The sequence below is a fragment of the Hylobates moloch genome, unplaced genomic scaffold, assembly GCF_009828535.3.
Source record: "Hylobates moloch isolate HMO894 unplaced genomic scaffold, HMol_V3 SCAFFOLD_8, whole genome shotgun sequence".
Lineage (NCBI taxonomy): Eukaryota > Metazoa > Chordata > Mammalia > Primates > Hylobatidae > Hylobates > Hylobates moloch.
The window spans coordinates 85,616,303-85,633,503 of record NW_026652283.1 but is presented as its reverse complement, the minus strand read 5'-3'; the positions used below and the strand labels follow the sequence as shown (position 1 = coordinate 85,633,503).

Genomic DNA, 17,201 nt, shown 5'->3' with positions numbered 1-17,201 from the left:
AATAAAGATTTTGTTTATTTTATCTAAGTTGTCAAATTTATTGGCATAAAGCTATTTGTAGTACTGCTTTACTTCTTTTGAATATGTTGGTAAGATCTCTAGTGACATCTTCTTTTCCATTTTTGATATTGTTCATTTGTACTTTTTCTTTTTATCAGCTATCCAGGAATTTATCAATTTTATTAATCCCAAGGAACCAACTTTTGTATATTTCATGGATTTTGCTTTTTCCACATATCAATATGCTCTGGAGTACTTCCATATTAGTATACATAGATCTACCTCATTTTTCTTAATTGCTGCCATAGTATTCCATATTATGGAGGTACCAGAATTTAGTTAATCATATGCATTCTTTTTTTTTATCATTTTTATAACAGCTTTATTGAAATAAAATTCATATACTATAAAACCCTTTTAAAGCACACAATTCAGTAATTTTTAATATATTCACAGTTCTACAACCATTGCCACTAATTTTAGAATATTATTATTAAAATACCCATTGGCAATCATATCCCATTTCTCCCTCCCCCAGCCTCTGACAACCACTAATCTACTTTCTGTCTCTATGGATTTGCCTGTTCTAGACATTTCATATAAATGGAATCATACAGTATGTGGCCTTTTGTGCTTGTCTTCTTGTACTTAGCAAAATGGTTTCAAGGTTCATCCATGTTGTAGCATGTATCAATACTTCATTTCCTTTTATAGTTAAATAATATTCCATTGTATGGTATACCTCATTTTGTTTATCTACTTGATAGACATTTGGATTGTTTCCGTTTTGGGACTATTATGAGTAATGCTGCTATGAATATTTGTGTACAGGATCATATGCATTCTTATTAATGTCTTTTTTTTTTTTGCCATTAGACTACTGAAGCAAACATCCTTTTATGTGTCTCTGTGCACATGAAAAAGGTCAGACCCCCAGAAGTTAAATTCCTGGGCCACATAGTATCTTAATTTTACATTTTAAAACAGATCTCCCAAACTGCTTTCCAAATGGCTGTGCCAATTTGCACTTCCACCAAATGGGTAGGGACATGCCCCACTGATCCATGGCCTTTCCAATACTTAGCAGCATCAGCCTTTTTTATCGATGAGTGAATTGATCACTGATGAGTCTGAGCATCTTGCAGCTGTTTATGGCTTGAGGGTTTTCTCCTCTGAAAAGGCTTTTTTCATCTACTTTCTATTTTTAAAAATACATTGAAGATGTTAAAGCCTTGGTTGTTTAATGTGTTCAAAATAGATTTTCTAATCTGTTCCATCTTTTGCAGTTTTATTGTGCCTTTTTTCACACGATGTCTTAGATTTTGATGTGATTAAATTAATCACTCTTTTCCTTTATGACCTGGCATTTGTGTCCCACTCAAGAAGGTCTTTTATTCTGGTTCTGAGAGTTCAATCAACGCTCATCAGTTAATCAGAATCTCTTGTCTCTTGAGGGCAGCTCTACCACTGAGTTCTAGGATCCAGCCCCCAGGGCACCATGCTCCTCTTCCTCATTCCTCCATTCAACCATGCAGAGCTCTCAACCTCTCATGCCTTACTCCAGACTTTAATATCTGTCAATCCTCTCCTGTCCCTACCCCACCCCATACACACCTTAAAAACAACTTGGAACCACAGAATACTAGAAGGGACCTCAGGAATTGTCTAGTCTAAAACTGTTTTTTTTTGGAGACAGGGTCTCACTCTGTCATCCAGCCTGGGGCACAGTGACAGGGTGACAGCTTACTGCAGCCTTGCCCTCCCTGGGCTCAAAGGATCCTCCCACCTCAGCCTCCGAAGTAGCTGGGGCCAAAGGCACATGCCATTACACCCAGCTAATTTTTTACTTTTAGTAGAGATGGGGTCTTGCCATGTTGCCCAGGCTGGTCTTGAACTCCTGGGCTCAAGCGATCCACCCATCTCGGCCTCCCAAACTGCTAGGATGACAGGTGTGAGTCACCACACCCAGCCCAAACTCTCATTTTTATAGATGAGGATTAAGAGACGTAGACCTTGCTGTCCAGTATGGTAGCTACTAGCCACGTATGGCTTCTAAATTTTAACTTAATTAAAATTCAAAATTCAGACACACTAGCCAAATTTCAGATCCTCCACAACCACACATAGCTAATGGCTACTCTACCAGAGAGTGTGGGTCTAGAACATTTCCATCATTACAGAATGTTCTAGCAGGCAGGGTTGCTCTAGAGCTCATTACTTAAAGGGTAGTCTGCTGATTGGCAGTAGGAACACAGGCATAACTAGGAGCTAGTTAGAAATAGAGATCTCAGGTTCTACCTCAGACCTACAGTCAGAATCTACAATTCAACATGATCCACAGAAGTCTGCATGCAAATTAGAGTGCGAGAAGCCCTAAAGTCATGTGATTTTTTTTTTTGAAAAGTCACTACAGCTGATTGATGTTCAGGCCCTTCCCTTGACCCAGCTACCACTTTCCCTTATCATCCTGTGTCCTTCTTATTATCTCCCTGCCACATTTGCTTTCTCAATATGTTTTATTACAGCATTTCTTTATAAACATTTACAGGCTGGGCATGGTGGCTTATGCCCGTAATCCCAGCACTCTGGGAGGCCAGGAGTTTGAGACCAGCCTGGGCAACACAGTGAGACCTGTCTCTACCAAAACCAAAAAATATTTACAAAGCAGCCAGGCCATTGAAGCCCTCATAAAACATCCCCTTCTCCATGCCCTCACTCTCATTCTGGTTTGTAAGTGCTTGCTTTGCAGGCTTGTGATAAAGGCCCAGGCCCCTGTGATGGTTGTGGTATTGCTCAGCACTTTGCCTGGGGAACTGCTGTTGAAGGGCTGGAAATTAAAGCCAACCTTAAACCCAGTGGGGCACCAGTCATCAACCAAGTGTATGGCACACTTGGTCTTGGTGGGACAATGGCAGCATTCAGTCTTTAGGCTACAACCCTGGGGCAGAACATGCAGAGCAAACTCTGTACTTGCTTTGGTCAGTGTCATATCTGGCCATCTGATTGGAGAGTACAAAGTAGGTACTGGCGATCTCCAAATGTAAGCACTGCTCAACCAGGTAATTGGTTAGTAGGTCACAAAAAGGAAGTTAATTTGGAGGTAGGGAACCAAGCTGGTCTTAAATTCTAAGAGGTCTGCTTTCAGGGTACCACCAAAGTTCAGGGAGGTAGTGATGGAGGAAGTCTGGTCCAAGCAGTGGTTAAAGTATGTGGGGCCCTTGGGGTATAGGTTGCAATGACATGTGTTGGTCCATTGTCTCCCAAGAAGACACAGTCCAAGGGTTCCAGGGTGGCATGGTGGTCAGGATAGAGTTGTAGGGTTCCATAATTGCTGGCAACACCCAGGGGATAGGTGGATGGCCAATTCTAGCTTGGACTTCTTGCCATTGTTGAAGATGACTCCTTCATCAGCAGCAATGTGAAGCCTGGGCCAGCGCTACTCTCAGAGTTGAGGAAGATCATGAAGTCCTGTAGTCCTATGCACTGCTTGTCAGTTTCTGCATAAACTCTAGTATTGGATCAATGGTCTCTTTCTCTTTTTTTCTTTCTTTTCTCGTGACTGTCAGCAGGCACAGGCATCTTTGAGAGCAGACTCCAGGTCCATAAAGACCAAAGTGCTACAGGAGTTGCTGCAAAATCCTAAGGTTTCATTACTGGACTCAGTACCACTGGGCTTGGACTGTGTTCAAGGCAGTAGGGTCTTCAACAAACACTCTGAGAGGTGGGATTGTAGGGGGTCAGTTTCTGCAGACACACTTACAAGCGTCTGGCAACACTATTGTGGAGGCTAAAGTAACTCCATCTTGGATGCTAATCCACAATGTTGATTTCTGAGTAACCCCAGTTTTGGGAAGGCCTCCAAGTTTTCTACTTTATCTATTGTTCCTTGTATAAGAGCATGTGACAGGCTGTTCTTACATTGTTATAAAGAAATACAGCTGGGCACGGTGGCTCATGCCTGTGATCCCAGCACTTTGGGCGGCAGTGGAGGATCATTTGAGGTCATGAGTTCAAGACCAGCCTGGCCAACATGGTGAAACCCCGTCTCTACTAAAAATACAAAAAATTAGCCGGGCGTGGTGGTGGGTGCCTGTAATCCCAGCTACTCAGGAGGCTGAGGCAGGAGAATTGCTTGAACCTGGGAGGTGGAGGTCATAGAGAGCCAAGATCACACCACTGCACTCCAGCCAGGGCAACAGAGTGAAACTCCGTCTTGGAAAAAAAAAAAAAGAATTACCTGGGACTCGGTAATTTATAAAGAAAAGAAGTTTAATTGGCTCATGGTTCTGCAGGCTATACAGATGCTGGTATCAGCTTGGCTTCTGGAAAGGCCATAGGGAGCATTTACTCATGGCAGAGGGCAAAGCGGGAGCAGGCATCTTACATGACTAGAGCAGGAGCAAGAGAGTGAGGGGTAGGTGCCATACACTTTTAAACAACCAAATCTCACAAGAACTTACTATTGCAAGGACAGCATTAAGGGGATAGTGCCAAATCATTCATGAGAAATTCACCCCTAGAATCTAATCACCACCCATCAAACCCCACCTCTAACACTGGAGATCGCAATTCAACATAAGATTTAGAGCGGACAACATCCAAATTATATCAGAGCACATACTTACCTACCTGCCCTTAGGTCAAAACAACCTTGGTCTGGGAGGGTAACAACACAGAGATTTACCTGTCTTGCTGCTGTCCAAGACCATGCTTCTGTCTGTAAATTCCCTAATAAATCACCTTTTGCTGAAAAGCTGGATTTGTCTGCTTCATTCTTTAGTTTCTCAGCTCCTTCTGTATTTGGAGGTCACTTTGAATATATGGGCCTTTCATGAAACAACCAGGAATTCCTGTAAAAATGTTTTTTGTATGTTCTGGTCTTCCCTAAAATATTTTATGAATTAGATCAAACACAATAAAAAATTTATTAGTTATTACTATGCCTAAGAGATTATAAGTGGCTTTCCCCCCTCTAAATTACAGAAGACACCATTCCTATCCTAGAGGACTTTCTCGTGTAGTTGGAAAGATACTCGATAATGTTTATTTAAAAGCTGTAACAATTACACAAGGCTGAGAATCTGAGAGCTAGATGGGTGATAAAGACAGGTTTACAGTGGGGCTCAGAGGAGAGAAAAAGAGGGAGGAGAGTCAGGGAAGGAGAACAATGAACTGAGTCTAAAATAAAGGTTAATATATTCGCGTAGGATCTATCAAAACAGGAGCCGTATTTCAACTCATTGTTTTCAAGCACCTAGAACAAAGTGAGCCCATAGTAGACACACACCAAACACAAATGGATGAGTAGTAGTGGGTGGCAGAATTCCAAAACCAGGTTGCACCTGATTGCTAAAAGGCTTGAAAACAGGTAAAGAAATACTGCCATTTAGGTTAGTCATTTCCCCTCAATAACTCGAAGTACCTAAACATAGACTTTTTTTTTTTTCTGAGACGGAGTTTCGTTCTTGTTGCCCAGGCTGGAGTGCAATGACGCGATCTCGGCTCATCGCAACCTCCGCCTCCCAGGTTCAAGCGATTCTCCTGCCTCAGGCTCCTCAGTAGCTGGAATTACAGGTATGCGCCACCACGCCCAGCTAATTTTGTATTTTTAGTAGAGACGGGGTTTCTCCAGCTCAGGCTGGTCTCCAACTCCCGACTTCAGGTAATCCGCCCGCCTTGGCCGCCCAAAGTGCTGGGATTACAGGCTTGAGCCACCGCGCCTCGCCAACACCGACTCTTTTCATCCTCCCAGGTATCTAGAGAGTCTAGTGGGAGGGAAATTGCTGGCTTTGGCCACTACAGTAACAACAGCACCTAGAGCAGTGCTCAACTGACTGAAGGCTCCTGTGAGTCGCCCTCTCCCCCTGGCCCCCCAACCCGCGGGGAAGGGCTGGCGGGAGGCCACACAGCACCTCGATTACGCCATTTCATTCGCCACTGCACCATCTATCGGACACTAGCTAGGCTCTTTCAGGACCGGACACACCTCCGTCCCCAAAGTGCCACCTGACAGCCAACACCGACAGGTTGATGCATGAATACAGTCATTATTCAAATTAGCTAACACCTAACTCAGTCGGGTGAGTCTCGCCAGTCCCTCTGGGCTGACTGTCCCGCCCCGCGCTCCCGGGCGCGTCGGGCGGGAGAACGCGTGCGTGCTGGCTGAGGATGGCGGAGGAAAGGCCGGGCACGCGCAAACGCGGGCGCGCCGCCGGGCCGTGCTAGTGCGCGGAAGACGCATGCGTCGGCGGCCCGCGCCGCCTTAAGTGCCGAGCCGGCCCAGGGTGGCCCAGTCGGCCTGTCAGCCGGCTTCGAGGTGAATTCCGGCGCTTGCGCGGCGGCGGCTATGGCGGCGGAGGAGGAGGAGGTGGACTCTGCCGGCACCGGAGAGAGGTAAGCGCAGCCGGCAGGGGGCAGGGGGCTTCGTGTGTCTCTGGCGCGCACCCTCCGCTCGGGCTGGGTTAGGGCCCAGCGGGCAGCACCAAGGACTTGTCGCCCGCCTGGCGACGACGGGCCGCTTCCTCGACCCTCCCTGGCATGAGTCCGCGCGGCGCCCAGAGGCGTCCCGGCGCCGCTCTGCCCGGGAGAGGCTCCCCGCAACGCCGGGGGCGCGAGGTGTCTGAGCCGGATTCCGGCCGCGCCGGGAGGCCGCCTTGACCCCGCACGGAGGGTCCGCCCCGTTGTTGTGTAAGCCGCCCCGCGGGCCGGCGACAGAGCTCGCCGCGGCGGCCGCACCGGCTCGGGCTCTGCCAAGGGACCCGGCCTGCCCCAGTGCGGCCGGCGGGCGGTGCCCGGTCGACCCTGCACCTGACTGCGAGGCGCGGGAAATGACCCGGTCTGTCGGCCTCCCAGCCGCGGCTTCAGTCTACAGGTACTACCTGGGCTCTGTCCAGCCTCAGCAGCTGGGCGATCCTTCCCGTAGCCGTAGGAAGGGGCGGCGCTTCCTTGGAGGGAGTATTAGAGGCCCGAATTCGCCCGGGAAGCGGCGGGAGGGCGGGGGTGCCGCGAAGGAGGGAGGGGAGAAGGAGTTAGGGAAGTGGGCGTATGGCTGTGGGTTTCAGATACTTCACAGAAGGAAAGTTAGCCCTTAAGATAGAGATACACGTTCAAATGTGATAATTCATCTTTCGGATGAAGGTCTTTGGCTTGCAAGCTCCACTGTCCCTTATTTGTTTGCGCTTCTGGGATTATTCTGGCTTTACTGGCGAAGTGTGTGTTGCATGTGCCTTAGAAGAACACACATAATGTATAGGAGGCTGTGGAAGTTGGAGGGCAGATGTCTAATGTGAAACTTTTTGATATACAGGTATAGTGAGTTTATTCTTTTCTACACCTAAATGACTTCTTGCACTTGTTAGTAGAAGAATAGTAGTTAATGAGTGGAATAATTAAATTGTTATGGAGGTTATTGCCTTGTTTCTCAAGGCCTGTCGTTTATATTGGAAAGTAAACTTCCCCCATATATATTTAATTTTTTGACGTCGGTTCTACTTCAGACGTCTGGAGAAGTTTGCCTAGGAAACATAACCTAAATGATAGAATATGGAGTACCATGAAGACAGGGATATTTGGAAAGATGTCATGGGGAAAAATTGTGAAATATTAGAAAGGAAGTTATTCTCTTGAGTTTTGTTTATTTGTTGAGGTTTGTTGATGAACTTCCTCGTTGCATTGAGGTGAAATGTTGAATGTTATGTGGACATAAGTAGGAACCTAATTGGTAGGTTGTGTTCTCATCTGGTTTGTCACAACATTTTTGACTCTTGACACTACTTTCAGGTGGACTATTTGGTTTTGATGTAGTGGGGCCTGGGAGTCCAGGACACAATCGTGGAAGGGTTTTATTGCTTGGAGTGATGGTTGGAGGTCATTGGAGGTAGATGATTAAAAAATCCTTAGCAGCTGATCAGCCATAGTTTCTAGACAGAATTGGGGTTTCCTGGTATTCTTGGCAATATGCTTTAGCAGTGTCCAGTGACTGTCCCCAGAAGTGATCCTGTTAAATCCAAGGTTGACCCTGTGTGCTGGGTACTATTGTTCCCATTTTGCAGTTGAAACTGCCACTGGAAAGGCTACTAACAGCCTGCCAGCAAGTAGCAGGGCTGGATTGGAACCCTTTGAGGTGTCTGGATTTAATCTGAGGTGCTTACCCTGTATCTCTGCTGCCTGTCACTGGAATTGGGACTCATGTGGGATGTTTGGCTCTCGTTTGAATACAGTTCCCTACCCTTAAGACATTTGAGGTTTAGATAGGGAGATGACATTAACAAAGGAAAGTCCCCCCCCCCCCCCAGACGGAGTCTTGCTCGGTCGCCCAGGCTGGAGTGCAGTGGCGCGATCTCGGCTCACTGCAAGCTCCGCCTCCCAGGTTCACGCCATTCTCCTGTCTCAGCCTCCTGAGTACCTGGGACTACAGGCGCCCGCCACCGCGCCCGGCTAATTTTTTTTGTATTTTTAGTAGAGACGGGGTTTCACCGTGGTCTCGATCTCCTGACCTTGTGATCCACCCGCCTCGGCCTCCAAAATGCTGGGATTACAGGTGTGAGCCACCGCGCCCGGCCAGGAAAGTTATAAAATGGTCATCTGATGGCTTTTTGGAGAATATGATTCTTGTCCTTTACTTTGTGGCACTTAGTGAAGACAGGCATACTGGGATCCATTTTGCTTTCAACATCCAACCCCATTCAGTTGCAATACAGTTGAGAAAGCTAAATGTAATGAGAGTAGAGTAGACGAATTGCTTTAAGTTGTCCTAGAGAATGATTAAGTGTCAATTGAGTTGAGAGGAAGCTGTCACAGAATTGCCCAGTTGCAGGGTAGACCATAAAAGGGTGATTTGCAGTTGTGTGCTGGAGTTGATTTGTACCAGCAAGCCATTGCTAAATTTTCAGGAATTTTGCCAACCGTTGGCAGCTTGAAATTGGCCATGGTGGGAGTATTTACACCACGGAAATCATCAAATGCTATAAATAAGGTATAAATAAGGGATTTTTTTCTCCCCTCCCTGCTTCCGTATGTTTGCCAGCTCCCCACTGGGTTTACATTAGACTGTGAATGTAGGTCTTTGCCTTGGAGATAGGAGAGTGGATTTCTCTATCTAATCTTTTTAAAAACTGGCAAGATAATGTGCCTTTCTCTCTGCTGCCTTCTCTCCTTCCCAAACCTTTGCCACCTGATATCTTAAAAATCACAAAACTTTTCACTGCCACATCCCAATGGCCTTCTAGTTTTTTCAATACTTCTTCTTGGGTCCTTTTTGGTGTTTGTTACTGTAATGATAGCTACTACTTTTTGAAACTCTTATTAGACATTCTAGGTCTTAATGACATTTTGCCTTTTATCTTACCTTACCTGACCAACAATAACTTTTATTAGTTTCTCCCTTTTTTTTTGCATTCTCTAAATGTAGTCATTTTCCAAGATTCTGTCATCATCCTTGTTTTTGTTTTTCATCTTGTTTACTCAAACTTCTTGAACTGTCTTGTCTGTGGAGGTGACTCAGATCTCATTTTCTTTCTGGAGCCCTCTTCTGTACTCTGGTGATGTTTCTAATTGTCAGATGTTTGTGCCTGATTCCTCAAATTTAACATGTCCAGACCATGATCTTATTTTTACCTTCCTGCTCCAAAACTAAACGATATAAAAAGCTCAGTTCTGGCTGGGCGCCATGGCTCACTCCTGTAATCCCAGCACTTTGGGAGGCCGAGGCGGGCGGATCACGAGGTCAGGAGATCGAGACCATCCTGGCTAACACCGTGAAACCCTGTCTATATTAAAAATACAAAAAAATTAGCCGGGTGTGGTGGCGGCGCCTGTAGTCCCAGCTACTCGGGAGGCTGAGGCAGGAGAATGGCGTGAACCCAGGAGGCGGAGGTTGCAGTGAGCCGAGATCCCACCACTGCCCTCCAGCCTGGGCAACAGAGCAAGACTCCGTCTCAAAAAAAAAAAAAAAAAAAGCTCAGTTCTTCCTCTTGAAACATTATATTGGTTTAAACATTGCCTTGACTAATTGTTAGATTGTTAGTCTAATCTCATGGTTCTGTAATTCCCACTCCTGATTGTGAGTTACTAAAAAAATCATATGGAGAGGTGATTTTATTAAAACTGTTCAGTTGAGACCTAGGATTTTTAGTTTTATTCTCTTTATTATCTAGTGAATGAACTTATTTTAGAACTGATGCAAAGAAATGTCACTGACTTGTTAAGTAGAGTACACATGTGGCTTCTTCAAGTGTGTTTGATAATGAGGTCATATAAGTGACTCCAAAATGGTTTGTTTACTTTGTGAAGGAAGGTAGGAAACAATGGGGAGATATGTGTTACCAGCACATGGCTTGTCTAAAACACTTATACTACCAATCTGAGTCTTTAAAAGTTACAGGTTAGAAGCGAGGGAGGGACAGTTAAAACAGTATTAATTAATGTGTTAACATATATTAGAGGGCCTGGATTGTCATTGATCTAATAGTGATAATTTGAATCACTTAAGTATCATTTATCCAAAATAAAATGGCATGTTAGTCACTTAAATTGTAGCTGTATGAGACCATATTCTTTTTTTTTTTTTTTTTTTTTCCAGAGACAGGTTCTTGCTCTGTTGCTCAGACTGGAGTGCAGTGGCACAATCATGGCTCACTGCAGCCTCAACCTCCTGGGCTCAAGCAATCCTGCCACCTCAGCAACTTGCCCCCCAGCCCCCGTATTCCCCCACCCCAGGTTGCTGGGACTATAGGCATGTGCCAGGCGGCTGGGACTACAGGCATGTGCCAGGCAGCTGGTCATGACCTCCTGACTGAGCTCAAGCAATCCTCCCACCTCAGCCTCCCAAAGTACTCTTTTTTCTTTTCTTTTTCTCTTTCCCAAGAATAGGATTAAAAAGTCAATTCCCAAGAAAAGTCTTTATTTACCCAAGTGTTATAATTTCCAATTTGGAAGTTTTTAGTCATTGGTTGAGGAAGTATCTCAGATAAATACAAATGTAAATATAAATAAATATATATATTCATACCTGTAATTCATTTGGATATTTATAATAAAAATCAAAGCCTCATGGTTTCTTTAAATGAGATAGAATACTGTGCTTAGGTTAGTTTATCAAGAGCAATAATAAGTTTATATGATTTTTCTCCCTCAACTGTACTAGAATAGGAATGGAGGCCATTTTAAACAAAATTTTAATATAATGAAATCCTCTTTACTTATAACCTAATTAGAAATGTTAAGTGGCCAAGAGTGTATGGAAACTGGCCAGATTTCTGCGTATTTTCTTCAGAATACTTTGAAACCTCTTTCACTGTTTCGTAATGTTATAGATTGTGCAATTCAGGTTTAGTAATACTGTAGATAGACAGATGTGTTAAAGAACAAAACAGAGATTACCAGGAAACTTAAGTGTTGATAGTATGCAGTATAAGTACGATGTAATATTTTTTGAAAAAGATTAGGTAAAAAGTTAATGGAAAGAGTGGTGTCTATCTCTCACTCAGGATACTTAAAGTCAGATTCTTAGGTAAAATATACTCTATTAATATGTTAAATACATCTTACTTGGCTTTCCTTAGAATTGTCACCTCTGATGTGATCTTTCATAACTTTTCTTACTCAAAAGTCTGCTCACTAAAAAGATTCTCAGTTTGCACTACAATGGTTATAAAATAAGAATCCTTTTATTTTTTTGGTTTTGTTTCTGTGATTAGATGCTTTAGGGCTTATATCCTTTGGCTTGCTAATAAGGTAAGTGCCCAACTGATGGGGCTGTGTAGAAAACTTTTTGGCTTGCATTGGTAAGCTTTCCCCATGTCATAGATGCTTACTATTAGAAAGCTATAGTTCCTGTGGTGAATGACTTCTCTTTGTATTACAGTTGACACTTTGGTCACTGTTGAATTTAGGCCTCAGTGATGGATGATAGTGTTTCTTGCTTGTCTCCTTAAATAAAATAGAGACGTTAGGTTTTGCTTTTCTATTTATTTTCCAAAGCTATTAGAAAGAGGCATTGAATCTAGTTTACTGTTTTATAGGTAGGCTGTGTGAATTTAATTTTTGCCTCGAATTTTGTGACCTCAGAAGAATGGCAGAATATCTGACAAGCTTCAGTCCTGTGTCCTTAGTTCCAGTCTTCTATATACTAAACCTAGGAATGCTGAACAACACTGAATGGCATAGGATACCACTGGGGAGGGGGCAAACGGTCTCTTTGAAGGTGAGATTAATTTACCCCAAAGACAGGAGGTAGAGTTGGATGGATAAGTTTTAAAGGGTTGAAGCAATAGAGGTTGCAAGGTAAGGTATGAGACCTTTGAACAAACAGCAATCAACTAAAGGGTGGAAAAGATAAGGCCCTTGCTTTTTACTCATTGGAAATGTTCCTTGGAGCCTATTATATATATAACACTTAATCCTGTAGAGTGTCTTAAAGAAGTAGAAGATAGTTTCTGTAAAACATTTAATCATCTGGTTAAGGTAAAACTGGACAGAAACATTATCAGGGCTTAGGGGAAGAGTGCTATATTTACAGTTCCATTAAGAGTGGAAATGTCTAGCTATGTTTTGTTAAATATATATTTTTCTGTTAGAAAAAAAACCCACTTTAAAAAATCATCTGTTTTGATGAAAATGCTTCTGTAAAAACCTGAAGAGAGTTGGTGCCTCTTCTTATGGTTGAAGATCCCTACTTTTTAATGTAAGCTTACAAACATGAAAACATGTTTTGCCCCTTCTCTGAGTTGAGCTGGTCACTAGGAGGCAAATCCATGGACAGACAGTCCCATTGTTTGAAAGTTGGTTTTGTGGTAAGTGGTAAGTTGGTGGAGGTAGGCATGATTCTTCCATTACAGGCTGATATATGTAACTTTTTAAACTCTGGTGCTTTGTACATAGTAAGTATTCAGTGTCTGAATTATTTTTTGAGTGTCGTTTTTTAAAAAAGTATCCTTTTTTAATGCAAAGAATGCATTTGTGTTTTCTTTGCCCCAGTTTGTCTGTGATATCAGTTGGAGCAATAGTAGCTTATACTTCATTTCACTGTAATATTTTTTTAATTGACCTCTGATTCTGTCTGGCAAATAATTGTGATATGGTTTGAGGGATGTTTGTTTAAAACAATGGATGAGATTAAGTTGTAAGTAATTTCTTGTTGGCACTAGTTCATATTTTTGTGGTTAAATATAGACCTAATGGCTGGTCAAGGACAAAAGAGCTTCACCTTTAACCTCTAAAAATCATGAGTTCTTTTATTTTAATGGCCTGTGTATTAGTCCATTCTCATGCTGCTATAAAGAACTACCTGAAACTGGGTAATTTATAAGAGCTGTGCAAAGCCATAGAGACATGTAATCATACGAAATTTTGAGAGATATGAGGTACTGGAAAAAGTACAATGTATAAAAAGAAAAGAAAAGATGGGACGGAGGTAGGCTGTGGATGGATTGCGAAGTACCTTCTGTGCAGGTCCAAGAAAATATAGACTTTATCCTGTAGCTAATGGGCAACTCTTCAGACATTTTAAGGAAGGTAGTCATTTGAGAAAAAAGCACTTTGGAGTGGCTCAGAATCAAACTCACTTACTTGCTAGCTGCATACCCTTGGACTTGGTGCTTAACATTTCTGAACTTCAGTTTTTACATCTATGAAATGGAGATAATTTGGACTGAGAATCCCCTGGATTGTGAGTGACTTAATCATTCAGCAAACATTATTTATTGAGTACCTGTTATACATTATATCCAGATAAATTCTACAGGGAAGGGAAACATAGTAGGATGAACCTACAAAGGTAAGAAAAGCTGGATGTTGGATCACAACCCTTCCAAAACTTAGCATATTTTCCTCTCACACCTATTCTTACTCTTGTGTTGTCTGTCATTATAGTGGTACCCTAAGAGAGAAGCCTGGGAATCCTTATTATAACTTCTTTATATCCAACCAGTTATCAAATCCAACCTGTTTTCCTTTTAAATATTCTTTGCCTACATCTTCTTGTCTCTATCCCTGTTGCCAAAGCCTTGGATTGGGCCCTTACCTTTTATCTGGACTCTGCAGTAGTTCACTTTTCCTCTTCTAATTCATTTCTTGTTCATCAGAAAGTTCTCATTTTAAATAATACCAGCCATGTACCGAGCCCTTGCTAACTGTCAAATGACTACTGAAGCTCTGCATTATGTCGGGTTATTACAATAAGCTTTTGGTTTGTGGCTGCCAGGCCAGGAGTTGAGGCTCACCCTCTCCTTGGTTGGCTACAAGCAAAGTATGTCAGCTGCAGCCTCCCCATGCCTTTCCTCACTAGTTACCTCAGATCTGCCTCCTTGTTCTTTGTTGTGCTGTCTTCTGATGGATGCTTTGGTCATTCTATTCATCTACTGTTTGCTGAAACCCAAAGCTTTTTCGTATTTCTATTAACAGTTAACCAGTTCACCCTAAGGAGATTGTACACAAACCAGCCCCCCACATTTGTGTTAGGGATATGTTACTACTCATATGAGATTTGAAGCCTTTTTTTTCCCCAAAAAATGATCGATCTCAGATTTTAATAAGGCGCCTCTTTTCTCTACCCCCATAGAGGTACTTTTTATATTCACTGTGAAACTATCATTCAAATGAATCTGCTCTTGGTCTTTAACTTTTTTTGCACTTCTACCCCAATAAGAGGCTGTCTTGCAGTGGGGAGGAATGCATTTTTTGTGTTTTCTTGTTCTGCCCATTTTATCCTCTTTTTGTTTATTTGGAATCTGAATAAGATGGACTTTGAGATCTACTTGTAAGTACACAGGCTGAAGTTGAATATCTGTATCCCAGTACTTACCACCATGCTTTGTGCATGTTAGGTCACTTTTGTCACCTGTAGCTTTACCATCACACAGGTAGTAAATTTCCTGTGCTGCCTTTCTTCTGTGCATGTGACAATTGGTAGTTGAGAGGAGCATGAACTCACCTATTTATATTTTGTTTTTGGTGCCCTAGGTCAGGATGGCTAACTGGTTGGCTCCCCACATGGTGCCCTACATCTACATCACACCTTAAAGAAGCTGAAGAGAAGATGTTAAAATGTAAGGCTTTCTTCTTGTAAGTTAAAAGAGCTGTGTACTAAGATAGGTCCAATATATCTCATTGCCCTGAAACGGGAGATAAGATTCTGTGGTGTGTTCATTGTTCGCAAAATAACTTTTTTCCTTTTCCTTGTCATTAGAAAGTACAGAAATGAATGTCGGGGGCTGGCAGGTAGGAGTTCTCAAACTTTTTGGTCTTGGGCCCCTGTTATACTCTTAAATTAGTAAGGACCCCAGGGAGATTTGTTTATGGGCTTATTATCAATATTTATCATTACTAATTCAATTAGAAATGAAAATTGAATAATCAAAATGTTAATTTATTAATTTCTTTAAAAATAATAGTAACAAACCCATTACAGATTAAAATAAAATTTGTACCAAAAAAAATACTTTCCAAATATTGTTTACATGTTTACAAATCTCTTTAATGTCTAGCTTGACATAAGATTGCTGCTTCTGCCTTCAGTCTGATCGATAATCACATATGTGACTTCTGGAAGACTCTATACCTATTAGAGAATGAGAGTGAAAAATAGAAAGTCTTAGTATTATGATGAAAATAGTTTTGACTTCCTGGATCTCCTCAAAGAGTCTCAGGGACACCCCCCTGACTCTGCTTGAGACTATGCTTTGAGAACAGATCCTAGGTGTTTCACAGCAAGCAGCCTTGTATAGTGGAAGTACTAGACTGGACCCAGGTAACTTGGTCTAGGCCCAGATCTGCCACTAGGTGGTTACAAGATCTTGGACAAGTCACTTTGCTCAGCTTCTCATTTCTTTAAAATGAAGGGGTCCGTAGAATTCCTTCTAGTTCTAGCATTCTAGGATTCTATAGTTATAGTGGTGTGGAAGCCCTTTTTTTTCCTTCTTATGAGCACTAAAATTTACCCAAACTTGTACCATCAGGGCATTCCAAGGTATCTGTGGATGTAGTTCTAAGTAGTGGTATTTATTGTGCAATTTTATTCTGCTGATTCTACTTAAAGGAGTGGATTAAGTAGTACCATTCATATTCACGTGTTATTTTTGTATGTAGGTGCAGATGTTTGTACATGCGTATTTTTCATTCTCTTTACCACTAATAAATTTGTTTGTGCATTTGAATGATTCAGGAGTAAGTGACCACAACTGGATATATCCTTAGGAAGGGATAATTCGCCATCTTTCATGATTTTTTTTTTTTTTTTTTTTATATGGAGCCTTGCTCTGTTACCCAAGCTGGAGTGCAGTGGCACAATCTCAGCTCACTGCAACCCCTGCCTCCTGGGTTCAAGCAATTCTCCTGCCGCAGCCTCCCAAGTAGCTGGGATTACAGGCACCTGCCACCATAGCTGGCTAATTTTTGTATTTTTAGTAGAGATGGGGTTTCGCCATGTTGGCCAGGCTAGTCTTGAACTCCTGACCTCAGGTGATCCACCCGCCTCGGCCTCCCAAAGTGCTGGGATTACAGACGTGAGCCACCACGCCCAGTTATTACATGGATTTTTAACATGATAATGAACTTCTATTCCATATACTTGGGTAAACTTGCTCTCTACAAAACTAAGAAAGATGTCATTGTGATTTACCAAAATAAAAAAATTCTTATCGGGAGATAAAAAGGGGTGCTAGATTCTCAATTCATGCATTTAACAGACATAATGATTCCCTTCCTTTTGGTTCTAGGGATGCAAATAGGAATGTGAATTGGTCTCTGCTTTAGTATCAGACGTGAAAGTAAGCTACTGTGGAGTGAGTTCTCTAATAGTTATACAGATGGTTTTTATGGGAATACACAGACGTGTGTGTTCAAAATGCTGAAGTGGTTTGGCTTGGCACTTAAGCCAAAGCAGCCCCTTTTCTAAACTAGTGGTATTTCCCCCAACTTAAGGGCATGTGCTCTATTAATATTCTGAATGAATGTTAGGTTTCTTCTTTGCTGCCACTATGTGGATACAAAACCTGAGATTATTTCTTTGGTTAAAAGGCAGAAACTCGTGTTTCTTCAGTGTCTTGTCTACTGTATGTGAATATGCATAAATAATTAAGGGGTATATCTAAAATGCAGCTGTTCAGTTGATAGTTAAATATAAATGAATTTCAAATTTAATTTCATTTTTAGGCAATGTTTGGGAGTTTAGTCCCACAACATTGAAGGCAAAAAAGAGTTTTGGT

The 17,201-nt window shown here is 42.4% G+C and overlaps 1 protein-coding gene across 3 annotated transcripts in view; it reads left to right on the top strand.

Moving 5' to 3' along the window:
- Window positions 1-6,223: 6,223 nt before the first annotated feature.
- ABHD5 (abhydrolase domain containing 5, lysophosphatidic acid acyltransferase) overlaps window positions 6,224-17,201 on the top strand; it is a 30,080-nt gene continuing 19,102 nt past the window's right edge. For 2 of the 3 annotated variants that reach the window (XM_032161902.2, XM_032161899.2), the window contains exons 1-2: window positions 6,224-6,393; window positions 14,959-15,044. In XM_032161902.2, coding sequence (XP_032017793.1) covers window positions 6,347-6,393; window positions 14,959-15,044 — 133 coding nt within the window. In that variant the 5' untranslated portion in view covers window positions 6,224-6,346. Of the gene's footprint in view, window positions 6,394-6,426; window positions 6,872-14,958; window positions 15,045-17,201 lie in introns of those variants that run through there. The other variant, XM_058443031.1, reaches the window with a different exon arrangement.